We start from the raw sequence: 12988 nt of genomic DNA, 5'->3' as shown, positions 1-12988 counted from the left end.
TAATTTCAATGTCTTAAACATCCAATTAATATTGTAATCAGGGGCTAATTCTGTTCCGCATTCTGCAATTGTTTAAGTTCTGAATTCGTTTCTTTCTAAATTTTTACGAGACTTACGATTCTGGAAAGATCTTGGAATTGTCTAAGATTTTCTTATTTTGTACTTTTTCGTTTCAGTTTATCTTTATGCAATAAATTGGAATTCTTTAGAACTGGTCAGGTTTGATTTTATTTTTTAGTAGTCTGTTTTGTATGATATTTGGAATAATTATTTTTGATTAATATATTTTTGGTTATCTATAATTTGGATATGATTTTGGAGATGTTAGATATTTGGTAGCATTGTGCTTATTGCCATGTGAGTCTGAATTTAGGTAGCATTGTGCTTATCACCTTGTGCGCCTTTCTAGATATTTGTGTGATATTATGCTTATTGCGTTGATAGCCTTGTCAGATTTTGGGTAGCGTTGCTTTGTGCAATGCAAGTCATTTTTGTCTAAGATCGTCTCCCATGTTCGTTAGTAAGTTATTTTGAGTATTTTTTGTAAGTGTACGATTTAGTATAAGAGAACGATTACAATTTATGATCATTATTTGTAAGTTATAAATATATTTGTATGTGTTCATGTTGTGAATTTAAGTATCCTGGTATTTTATCTTCCCCTGACTTTTGGAATCGCTGGTCGTTTCGTTATTTGGTTTATGTTTATATTGGCATCTTATCTAATCTTTATTCATCTTGTACATTATTTTATATCCGTATATGAGCCTTTCGCTCACTGTCGGTCCTTTGTTCTCTTTATTTTTCTCCGGAAGGTATTTTTACTTAAGTGGACTACTTAAGGAGAAGAGTGCAAGTTACGGATTTTTAAGAGTTTAGTCATTGTCTTAGACTTCTGTTAGAATTTATTCAAGAGTCGTAATTATTAGTTTATTTATTTAGTTAGTTAGAGTTGTTAATTTATTCAAGTATTGTAAGTTGTTGAATTGTTGGCAAGTTCCAAAGTTTTATCAAATTTCAAGTAATTTAGATTTAATTAATTATTTGAGACACCTATATTTGTTGGGTTATTAATTTAATCCTCATCGTGGTCCATAACAATCATGCCCTGCAACTTTTTGGACCTCCAAAACTGATCTCCACCGTTCATAATTTAGGTACCTGATCTAAGAAGACGCTATCCAAAATTCAGGGTGATCCGACCTTTGAACTCCAAGAAACGCAAAAAAATAGCCTAGTCTTCCATCTCACAAATTCTCCACTTCGTATATCATTTGATAGACCTCAAATTATGGACAAACACCGAGAAAACTATGAACACCTCGATAATTAAATCCCAACCGAATGTACCATTGTTACCATAGATGTCTACGTACCCTTAACTGGGATCAAGCCATTGAAGGTCTCATCATGAGGTAAAATCTGCACCTCACCCAAACACCTCCCCGAAGGGAAATCAATACTTGATGATAATTAGCAAGTCCAAACAATGTTGAAACTTGCTCCGTGCAGGAAATAAAACAAAATCCAAAGTTGGCTTCCTTTGTAGATATTGATCAATCTCTTCTTCTATCGCAGCAAAAAAAACTCTCACTATTATCATTCTGAATAGCTTCCTTGACTGAGATAGGCGCGTCCTTCTCCATCAAAAGTGCATACTCTACTACATTAACTAGCTTCCTTGACTGAGATAGGCGCGTCCTTCTCCATCAAAAGTGCATACTCTACTACATTAACTCACCCGTAAGGTTTCATAAATTCATCTGACCTAATCTTTTGAACCTGTTTGTATGCTCATTCTTAATCGAACCCGAACTTTGCTCGAACTAATTATTTTCGTGTGCCTACATATTTTCTTGCTCAAGGGTCCCATAATCAGAATTCAGAATCATCATTCGCATCATCATGAATATCTCCATGATCTTGTTGCTGAACACAACTAGAACATGAATTATCTTTAGATTCTATCTCAACCACATGAGCCTTAGAAGTCTCAATGTCATTATCACCAATCACCTTAGCTATCTGAGAAGCCACCATAGTTCCTTAATTAAACGTAACATCCATACAGATTACGAACCTATAATTATCAATATACCAAAGACATTAACCTTTTATACATGTTGCATACCCCAAAAATATAGCCTTCTTGCCCTTCGCATCAAGTTTACCCTCGTCAACATGGTTTTAAGCCGTGCACTGGAAAATCCTAAGTCTGCCACAATCTACATATTTTTCAGACCCTACATTATAAGGTATATCTTCATCTAGAGATGCATGAGGTGAGCGGTTGACAACGTAGCGAGCAATAATAATTGACTAGCTAACCATTCTTTACCCAAATCAACATAGGATTGCATACACATTAATTTTCCCGCAATGTGTAATTAAACCTTTCCGCAACCCCATTTTGTTGTGGTATTCTCCCAACTGTCTATTTTCTAAGAATGTCTTCCTTATCAGAAAACTCCTTGAAAGCACCATTCGTATACTCTGTATCGTTATCAGATCGCAGTGTCCTCAATTTTTTACCAAATATTTTCTCGACCATTGTTTTCCACTTCTTGAATGTTTTAAATAACTCATTTTTATGTTTCATGAAATATACCAAAAATAATTATCAACAAAAGTGACAAAATATCTCAATCCTCCCTTGGAATTAAGTGACAGGAGTCAGACCCCAAACATTTGTATGCATATAGTCTAATATACCTTTGTTTCAATATTTGCTTTTCTTGAACTAAACTAAGTGTGCTTTCCCGTACGAGCAATGCCCGCAAAAATCCATGCAATCATTTTTTATGTTCTTCAACAAACCCCCGTCATCAATATAATTTATATGTCTCTCTGATATATGTCAAAGTCGCCTATGCCATAACCGAGTGTCACATTGGCCATAACCGTGTGTCACATTGGTCGCCATCACTTCTAGTAGTCGCAACAGCTGCACTTTCAGTCACCGTTGTACCCTTAAGAGAATAAGAAAATTCTTGAGAAATACCCTTTAATTACTATCAAATAACCACGAACAACTTTTATCTCACCATTATGTGTAACAATTTTACACCCACCAAAATCCAAAGCACCAACAGAAATAAGATTTTTCTTCAATTCAGGGACATGTCCCTCATCTGTCAATATTCTTACCACTCCATCATGCATCATATTTCTTATAGAATCAAGTCCCGTAAATTTACAACCATGGTTATTTCCCATCAATATACTTTCAACGCATTTACAAGTTGTAAACCACTTCCAATTCGTAGACATGTGGTAAGAACAACCAGAATCTAGAATCCAGCTATTTGTGATTTCCCTTTCACAAGTAAAAGAATAATAATCATCACCACCTCCTTCTTCTGAAGCATAACCAACATGTTGTCTCTCTTGTACTTTTCTGGTATTCTTCTTGTTCTTGTTCTTCTTCCTAGAAACCTTTTTATTAGGATAATTTTCTCTGTAATGCCCAAACTCGCCATAATTGAAACGCATCCTCTCCGCGTGAGGTCTAGAATTCGACTTAGATTTTTCTCTCCAACCCTTTCCTACTTTAACAACACCAGAAGTCATACCTAGCTTGTCTCACCACCAGTCTCTTTCAGGAATTTTCCCAAAAACCTTTTGTGCACCACACAAGATATAACCTACAAACACCTCAAATTGGAGTTTTACCACCCAAATCTGATTATGGCTTTGATGTCAATTGTTGAGTCTCAATCATAGGACAACCGATGATGCTATAGAATAACGCACCTGAAAGAAACTTATCATGTAGAACTCACACCGAGTTCCAGAACCACAAGTCAAAAACTAAAATAGAGGAAATAATCATAATAAAGAAGAAGTAATAAATAGTCTTTTTTACTTTTATATATATTGATACGTATATATTTGTGTATGGAAACAATATATCTCCCATAAAAAACCTAACTAATTCAGTGTAATTTACATATCTTAATAATCATGGGCCTGGTTTAAGAATTAATTCAAAAAATACCTTTTGGCCCAAAATACTCAGTCCAAGTCCCTGCATTATGGGGAGTCTAATCCTCACCATGGTGCAAAATACTCGTCCGTGTAATCTTCTGGACCTCCAAAATCAATCTCCAAGCATTTAGTTAGGGCAGTCCAACCGTTGAAATTCTGGGAAATGCAAAAATAAAACAGCTAACTCAACCAAAATAATTCCTACGAATTTTTCACATTAGCAACAAAAACTAGCTAGCTAGCCCAACTTTGATTCTCGACCAACACAAATATGATAATTTTTAATTAATCTTTTTTAAAATGGATGGTTATTAAGTCTTGACCACAGGGTGATTTGTAACTCGTCAAAGTCTCGGAAATATTACAATATTTATTAGCAAAGGAAATGAGCTGAGTTCCATTTTCCCACATGCAAAATCCTCTCTTTGTTAGGTCGGTTTTATGTTCCCGACAAAATATTGATTCTCTTGCCCAAAACAGACATACCCCCGTTAAAAAACATTGCAGGAGTATTCAAATTTATAAAAGAAATGCAAGAGGGCCAGGTGTCACCCCATAACCCCTACCTAAATACATTAGTAGTTTAATTAGGATGACATTAAATACCTATGTAGATATGATGATCTCTTGCAGCTGCTCGTTGCAAAATCTAAATTTCAATCTCTAATAATAAATGCTATCTTCCACACTCTTTTTTTAATTTCATTAAATTGGACTCGTTCCAGATTTATTTCTCACTCAAGCCTGTTCGCTTATATATTCAAAGATAGAGGGTTTTAAGCGAGTAGCTGAGCTTAATTAGGGTTTGAATTCTAGAGTAGAGGGACAATGGAGGGGGTTAAAGGTCAGCATTTTCAGAATCAACACAAGGCTTAACGTTTGGATCATTAAATTTTAGTGATCATCTCGGTCTTGATGTGTCAAGTGACAAGAATGCTGATGTTTTGAACCAGGAGGTCCAGAATTTAGCTCTTAAAGATTCGATTGAGGAAAATGGGACTGTCCAGGGAGTTCTGATGGAGTCTGAACATATGGAGCATAGAAGATATAGATATTACCACCCTTTGAGACCCGAGGCTGAAAATTGCCTATTTTTTATGAGACATGGTTGGTGCCAGTTTAGGGGAAATTGCAGATATAATCATCCATTGAATAGGAAAATCCAGGTATAACTAATCTGTTACTAGATAGTCTTTTTTTTAAGTGGTTTATGTTATTCTTTGTTTGTTTAAATACCGTAAATACACACTCTCTGACAGGGTTGAGTAGGAAAAAATCATATCTGCTTGAATTGATCCTTTTTCTTCGTACATTAATAGGAATTTATAGTAGATCCACAAAACCCTATGATTCTTAATAGTTACAATTTCGAAAGTAAAATGTCTTGGTAGGATGATTATGCCCTTTTTAGTGCGACTGTGGATCTGCTTGTTTTGGCTTCTAGGTATAAAGACTTGTCACTTCTTGTTATGATAAGTCTACTTGTTAAATCTGATTGAGGTGAGGTTATGCCTGTCCTTTGTATGTGCATCAGAGGGCACAAAGATATTCGTGACATGTCAAGAATCTTCAGGATCTTCCTTTTTGTATGTACCAATAAAAGTATTATTGAGAGATGGGCTATAAATAATTTGAAGATAAGAAAATGTTAAACCTCTTTTATAACATAACTAAGCTTTCTTGAATTCTCATGAGAGTTCGGGTAATTCAAGGATACTGGGAAGAACCCTTGCTCTATGATAAGCCAGAGAGAAGTCTATCTATGATCAATCTAGAAAAGATTGAAAATAGAAAGCATCAAAGATCGGAGCCACCCTCTAATTTAGCCAACTAGCAAACATTTCTATACAATTTTGTTTTTCTAACCAGTTAGAACTATATATGCGATTTCTATAATTCATGGTCTTTGATATATATGTACCTAAATATGGTCTCTGATGTTTATCAGGATTAAAGATTCATCTTACATGTTTTATAATCTTGAGCTTAAGATTATGTTCTTTTCACATGTATGCTGCTTTAATTTCACGTTTTTGCAGCCTGATTATAAGGAGATAGAAAATCTGAATGAAGAGAACTTAACTAGGACGGGGCAAGTCGAGTGCAAGGTTATCATTTTTTCAGTGTCTATAAATGAATACGTGCTTCCATTTTTAACAATATGTGTATCTGATCTTTGTTACTTTCCTGTATACAATCTTGTTTTTAACCTTTCATCTATATCCCATATTTAAGTTCTGTAATTAAACACTGCTTTCTGACAATATGCACCTTGTTGCAATGTTAGTCCATACTGCATTCATATCATTGTGGAAGTGGCCTTAGGTAAAGTACAAGTTCACTGTCTATTTGATTTATTCTCCAGAAAAGTTAGTTGATTTATTGAGACTATATATATATTTCCCCTTGTCTTTGCTTGCATAACATGTATTGTTTTGATGGCATGTGACGAAAAGAGCATTTTAAACAAGTTAGAACCTAGAATGATATTCATTTTTAGTTCAATCTTTCCGAGGTGTTTGATAAAAAAAATTATGAGCAATGATAATGGATTTTGTTGTATAAGGTTATAAGATTCAAGTAAGGTAATAAAGCTCTAATTTAGCAACAACAAAAATAAGTTAATAAAAACGCGATCTAGTAAGGTTTGGTTTGTTTAGCTTCTATCTTCGGGAATTCCCTTCTGTTTACAGTCTTTATAATTTCGCTTGCTTTGTCTTCCAGTACTATTTAACACCAGAAGGCTGCAAGTATGGAAAAGCTTGCAAGTATAATCACAGTGGACGGGAAACTGAGAAGGCTCCGGTTTTCCTTGGCCTTCCAATCAGACCGGTACTATCCTGTCATTTCTTTTTACATTTTAGTATCAGATGTTACTTACAGCTTGAAGGACATGATAGTTATCTTTATCCATTTGTTTTCACAACTGAGTGTACTGTTTTTCACTTAGATATGAAATTAAAATTAAAACTTTTTTCAAGTAATCCAAAGCAACCCAAAAATAGTTTTTGAACATACCAGTATTTAGTGTCAACTTAAAGGGTTTTACACAAATTAGTTAATTTTGTTCCTTACAACAAAATCATAACTCTAACTTGGTACGAAAAAAGGATATGTATGAATAGTTTTGAAACAAAAGAATTTGCATGCTCACTACTTTTAAATTAACTAATATATTACTGCGAAGTTCTCTGGCAATTGTTCACAATTCAATATATCAGGGAGAGAAAGAAGGCCCTCAGGACAAGAGAATTGGTTCAAATTCTGGTTGGGAAAATGCTTTGCCATTCTGTCCATCAGCACTTTCCAGCAGGAAAGCATCTAATTGGGAAAATGCTAGGCCTTTCTGGCCATCAACAGTTTCCAAGAAAGCATCTGAACCAGTTTCTCAGCAGCACCCACATAAGCAGGCTGAACGCAGCAAAACTTCCGTGTGCCCTGTTAATGACAAGGGCATGCCTTTAAGGCCTGTAAGTATTTTTTTCCCCTAATTAATATTGTGCTGAGACATTAATCACTGTCTTTTTGTATCTCCACACCAAATTAAGCATATTTTTCCTGATAGGTTATGTTATAGGGTGATTGTGACTTGCTACTGCTATCAAGTCAAGATGACCCATATACACGTATTACATATCTGTATACAAATAACTTTTAACATTACCTCTTCTAATTCTAAATGATTTAGGACATGGAGATCTGCCCATACTATAGTCGGTATGGGATCTGCAAGCGTGGACCAGGATGCCGGTTTGACCATCGTTTACCTCCAGCCAACCCAGAACCTGTTGCTTAACAGGATGCGTGGAACAGGGATGTGCAAGCATGGAACATGTAATAAGTTGAATTTAGGATTATGTTACTGCCCTTAACAAACTTGTAAGTTTTAAAGGCTTTGCCGATGATGATGTTGTTTTTTAGATTTCATTGATAATATTGACAATATGACATGGGCAACTGAGTCCCAATATTTTCATTTCCTACCAAACTGAATCCCAATAATTCCATTTTCTACTGTAGTTTAACAGTATAAACTGTTGGAATAATCTTAAACTTAGTTGTTTGGCAAGTAATAAGGCTGGTTCTTCGTCTTCCACACGCGTCATGTTCACCTCTTGCCTTGTTTCTTTATTTTTCCTTGGTCTGCGACACTCAGCTGCGAAATGTCCATAGATACCACAGTTATAGCACTGAATTCTGCTCTTATCGCTTCCTCCCCTCCGTCTCTGACTTCCACCTGTATCATTGTTGTTTGTCCGTCTTTGTCATTCTTCCTTGGTAAGTAACAGCTTCTTATCTTCACCTTCTCTTTTATTCCATTCCTCTTCTGTAAGTAGTAGTTGTCCTTTACCCGTTTCTGATTTTCCTTTCACCCTTTCTTCATGCGCCTTCAGAGAAGCAACAGCTTCCTCTACAGACATTGTGTCCAGGTTTCCGAACTGTTCAATGGTGGACGCGATCTGGAGGAATTTTGCTGGAACTGATCTCAACAATTTTTTAACGACATATGATTCAGTTACTTCTTCACCCAGTGCTCTTATATTAGTGACCAGCCCATTTAATTTCATACAATAGTCATCAATATGTTCGCTATCTTTCATACTGAGTGTTTCAAACTCTGCCTTCATCGCTTGTACCCTTGCTGCCTTCACTCGATCAGCTCCTTGACACATTATTTTAAGAGCATCCCATGCTTCCTTGGAGGTCCTTTTTGCTGCAAGTGAGAGTAGCATCTCCTCTGGTATGCCTTGGTATATCATGGCCAAGGCTACCTTATCCATTTTTTCATCTTTCGCTGCTTTGGGATCGCTGGGTTCCACAGCCTCCCACACCCCATGCGCCTGCATGAACACCATCATTTTCATCGCCCAAGCTGTGTAATTTTCTTTCGTCAGCATTGGGTAATTCAATCCAAACGAACCACTTTTCGCCTTGCTTGTCTCCAGTGTCGTCATTCTTGGCATGTACTTTGGCATTCACCTTTTCACCAGGCTCTGATACCAATTCTAGGATTCTTACTCACAGGTTATATATATATGTTATGTGTTTTAATATAAACTGTTCAGAGAAGAAACAATTCATGCACGACAAACTCGCTGTTGTTTATTCATTTGCTTAATATTAAATATATACTGACTTACATAAACGTGCATATGCTAAGAAACAGGAACAGAAGTAACAGACTCCTACTGCACCTCACCCACTAAACTCGATCCTACAACTACTCAACTACTGACTTGACCCAGTCACACACGACCAGTACTAGTGCTAAGAAAATCAGACAAAATAAACAGCCATTTATAATATAATTCAGATTAACAATCAACAAAGAATAGTCGGCCTCTCCATAAAGCGACTTACAACACCTACTGAAAAAGCTATATCAGGGCAAGTATGAACCAGATACCTTAAACCTCCTACCATGCTTTTGAATTCCGTAGAATTAACTGGCTTTCCCTTCTCATCTTTATCGATCTGCACCTTTGGTTCTATGGGAAATTTAGCAGAATTGCAGTCCTTCAGTCCAAATTTCTCGAGCAATCTCTGAGCATATGATGTTTGCTTTAGCTTCATAAATCCCTCCTCTTGAATTACTTCGATACCCAAATAATGAGAGCCTTCCAAGATCACTCATATCAAAGATCTCACCCATCTGCTGTTTAAACTTGTTTACATTCTTGATGATAGTTCCCGTGACCAAGATATCATCTACATATACACCAAGCTCTCGGTCCTTTTCTTAGCCGTACAGAGCTTTCACCAGTCTATACACCATATGCTCTTTTTCTTCTTTACCAAACCCTTCTGGTTGTGTCACATACACTGCCTCCTCCAATTCTCCATTGAGGAAAGCAGACTTGACATCTAAATGATCTACTACCCAACCATTCTTTGCTGCTAAAGCTAGTAGAAGCCTTACTGTTTCCAGCCTAGTACTAGTACGAAAACTTCGTCAAAATATACTCCCTGACGTTGAACATACCCCTTTGCGACCACCCTCGCTTTGTACTTCACGATTTCACCCTTTGTGTTCCGCTTAATTTAATACACCCACTTCAAACCAATTGGATTTTGTCCTGGTGGCAATTCCACTAGCTCCCACGTCTTATTTTTTTCAATAGCATCAATCTCGTACTTCATTGCCAACTCTCATTATTTATCTTTCGCTGCTTGTTTGTAATCTGTAGGTTCTTCAATTCCCAGTAACAATAGTTCATCTTCGAGTTCAACTTCTTGTGTTTCATTATAAATCTCATCAAGTAAACAAAATTTAATGGGTTGACTGCTGTCACCTGATGATGTACTACTTTCATCAGTGTTTGAGCTTGATGGACTGTTACTCATTGTTGCACCACATTCAGCGTTCCCCTCCATTTCGTTACTAGAGATGCTGACACCATTCCCTACTGTTCCATTACCAGAGAAGCTTGAGCCTTCACTGAATTCTTCTGTAAACCCTGTTACATTTTCAACAGCCACCAAAAAAGTTCCACTCAGTTGTTCACCTTCTTTTCCTTTATTTTCCCACTGCCAAACTTTATTTTCTTCGAACACAACATCACGACTCACTAGTATGTTTCCACTAATTGGATCATACAACCGTGAAGCCTTAGTCCCGGGTTCTCTACCAAGGTAAATAACCATTTTACTTCGGTCCTCCAATTTCGTTGTATGCTCATTTTGTACTTTCATATGAGCGACACACCCAAAAACTCGAATGTGTGACACATCAGACTTCTCTCATGTCCATGCTTCGCGAGGAGTTTTTCCTGTCAAAGCTCTTGCGGTAATCTGTTCAACACATATATTGTGTGCCTTACAACTTCCCCCGAAAACGTTAAAGGCAGTCTCATCTCCTTCAAAAAACTGTGTGCCATAGCTACAACGGTACGATTTCTGCGCTCTACAATCCCGTTTTGTTGAGGTGTGCAGGGTGTATTAAAATGTTGTATAATGCCCATGTCCTTACTAAATGATTTGAATTGGTTAGAGCAAAACTCCCCTCCTCTATCGGTTCTTAGCACCTTGATCTTGTTTTCCTTTTCTTTCTCAATCATCACTCTAAATTTTTTGAACGCTTCTAAGGCTTCGTCTTTGCTTCTTAGAATATAGGTCCACATCATTCTACTAAAATCATCAACAAGAAGTAGAAAATATTTGTTACCTCCCAATGTGGCTGGAGCAATTGGTCCACAAAGATCTCCATGGATCAATTCCAATGGTTTCTTTGCATAATGTTTGCCTTGCTCGGAAACGATCTCCTTGCTTGCTTCGACATCAAACATCTGGTACACAACTCCTTTGGATTCAACAATTTAGGTATCCCATATGCCATGTTATTTTCAGACATTAGTTTGATTGCCTGAAAAATCAAATGGCCAAGACATAAGTGCCATAACCACGCTGGATCGTCCAATTTTGACAACATGCAACTACCTTTGCTTGATTCCATTATGATCTTGTAAAGCCGATTTGCAGATCTTCTAACCTTCATGAGTAGCCTTTACTTTTCATCGTACACCCATAAGTGACTAACATTCAAAATAACCTTGTTTCCATTTTTTGCCATTTGTCCAAGACTGATTATATTGCTGCACAGCGTAGGAATAAAATAAACATCTCGAAATTCAATTTCTTCTCCTGTTTTGCACTTGAAGCTAACATTTCCTTTCCCTTTAATATCAACCAACGAACCATTCCTAAATTTCACTTGACCCGTGATTCTTTCATCCAACTCCTTGAATTTCGATCGTAACCCCGTCATATGGTTACTAGCTCCGTTATCCAAATAACACAAGTTGGATTCAGTTTGCATCTCAGAATCTTTGGTTAACTTTGGTCGAACATCTTTCTCATTCAACAAGAGTGTTCGTTCTTCCACTTTTTCTTGTTTCACCATAAGCAAAGCAGGTTCGTCATCATGGATTTGTGATAAGTTCACCTCTTGATTATTTACTTTCAACAATAATTCGAAATCTTAATTCCATTGGAAGACTCCTTACTTAGATTCCCGACGGTTTCTATCATTTAGAACAATTATTCCTTCCATATCAGATGAATTTAAATTCTTTTAAATCATCAGAATCATTCTTAAATCTGCATCGATTGTTAGTCAGATTGATTACTTAATCTTCTATAAATCTACCATTTATCAATTCATTGAACTCTTTCCAAACTCACAACTTGCAGATCAATTATTTATTCGTATGCTAACTTCTTCAGGGCTATTCACTTGGTGAAGACATTCGAGAATTTTGTGTGACCTAGTTATTCTCATTAATCGAGATAACCCTTATATTGTACATACATCGATATATCATTCATGTCGATGTGACAATAATATTACAATCGTGAAAACTGGTTTATCATTCGAACCAGATTGAGTGACAAAATTATGAATAGTGTGATGTGAAGTGATGTAAAAATTTAATCGGGATGTGTATATCTATACTGGTCAATGTGGAATTTGATAACAACGGTATCTATAATGTGACAAGTCCGATGTGTGGACATGTTATTCGGCTCGAGTGTAGCCACGGGTTAAGACGTTAACCCTTCTTTTATGCTAGCAAGTGTATTGGGCGTTCTTACGACGAGCCGTGATCGGGTGAGCGTAAGATTTATAGGAGGACGGTACACTGTGATAGTTGATCGCAACATTGATGTACCGAGGATGGAAATTGATCAGATAATCTTAAATCCGATGGCATAGTGCTAGATAAGAGCTTCTTTGATAATATCATGATGTGTTGTTATCTCTTCTTCTATTAAAATATTGCTCTTGGTACCTATTACTATTACCATTAACTTAATCTTGTTAAGTCATTTCTACTTGTTGAGCACCCAGTTGCTCACTCTTGCTATACTTTTAATCATCCAAAATAGTGAAGAATGAAGAGAATAGAGCATCTGATTATCCAAGGCGGAGGATGGGAAAGGAACATGTTCGTGAAGACAGCCTCTAAAGAATTGCTATATAATTTCTATATTATGTAATAAG

At 36.4% G+C, this 12988-nt stretch overlaps 2 protein-coding genes across 3 annotated transcripts; one reads left to right on the top strand and one right to left on the bottom strand.

Moving 5' to 3' along the window:
* The first annotated feature begins 4599 nt into the window (after window positions 1–4599).
* On the top strand, window positions 4600–7994 carry LOC141716623 (zinc finger CCCH domain-containing protein 8-like). Of its 2 annotated transcripts, XM_074518811.1 has the most exons (5): window positions 4600–5153; window positions 6027–6095; window positions 6712–6819; window positions 7209–7457; window positions 7676–7994. In XM_074518811.1, exons 1-5 carry the CDS (start codon window positions 5004–5006, stop codon window positions 7781–7783), a joined length of 684 nt encoding a protein of 227 aa, XP_074374912.1. In that variant the 5' UTR covers window positions 4600–5003; the 3' UTR covers window positions 7784–7994. The 2 variants fall into 2 exon arrangements, with proteins under 2 accessions (XP_074374912.1, XP_074374913.1); XM_074518812.1 differs by lacking the exon at window positions 6027–6095.
* A 258-nt stretch (window positions 7995–8252) lies between these two features.
* Window positions 8253–8942, bottom strand: LOC141718244 (uncharacterized). The gene has a single exon (XM_074520623.1). It carries the CDS (start codon window positions 8940–8942, stop codon window positions 8253–8255), a length of 690 nt encoding a protein of 229 aa, XP_074376724.1.
* Between the last annotated feature and the right edge of the window lie 4046 nt (window positions 8943–12988).

The sequence above is a fragment of the Apium graveolens genome, chromosome 4, assembly GCF_009905375.1.
Source record: "Apium graveolens cultivar Ventura chromosome 4, ASM990537v1, whole genome shotgun sequence".
NCBI lineage: Eukaryota > Viridiplantae > Streptophyta > Magnoliopsida > Apiales > Apiaceae > Apium > Apium graveolens.
The sequence above is the reverse complement of the archived record's forward strand: the minus strand, read 5'-3'. Positions and strand labels throughout refer to the sequence as shown.

Coding starts and splice junctions, on each gene's coding strand:
- LOC141716623 (XM_074518811.1), top strand. CDS start 5,004: ATGGAGTCTGAACATATGGAGCATAGAAGATATAGATATTACCACCCT. Junction 6,096..6,711: donor CGGGGCAAGTCGAGTGCAAG/GTTATCATTTTT, acceptor TTTGTCTTCCAG/TACTATTTAACACCAGAAGG. Junction 7,458..7,675: donor AGGGCATGCCTTTAAGGCCT/GTAAGTATTTTT, acceptor TAAATGATTTAG/GACATGGAGATCTGCCCATA.
- LOC141718244 (XM_074520623.1), bottom strand. CDS start 8,942: ATGACGACACTGGAGACAAGCAAGGCGAAAAGTGGTTCGTTTGGATTG.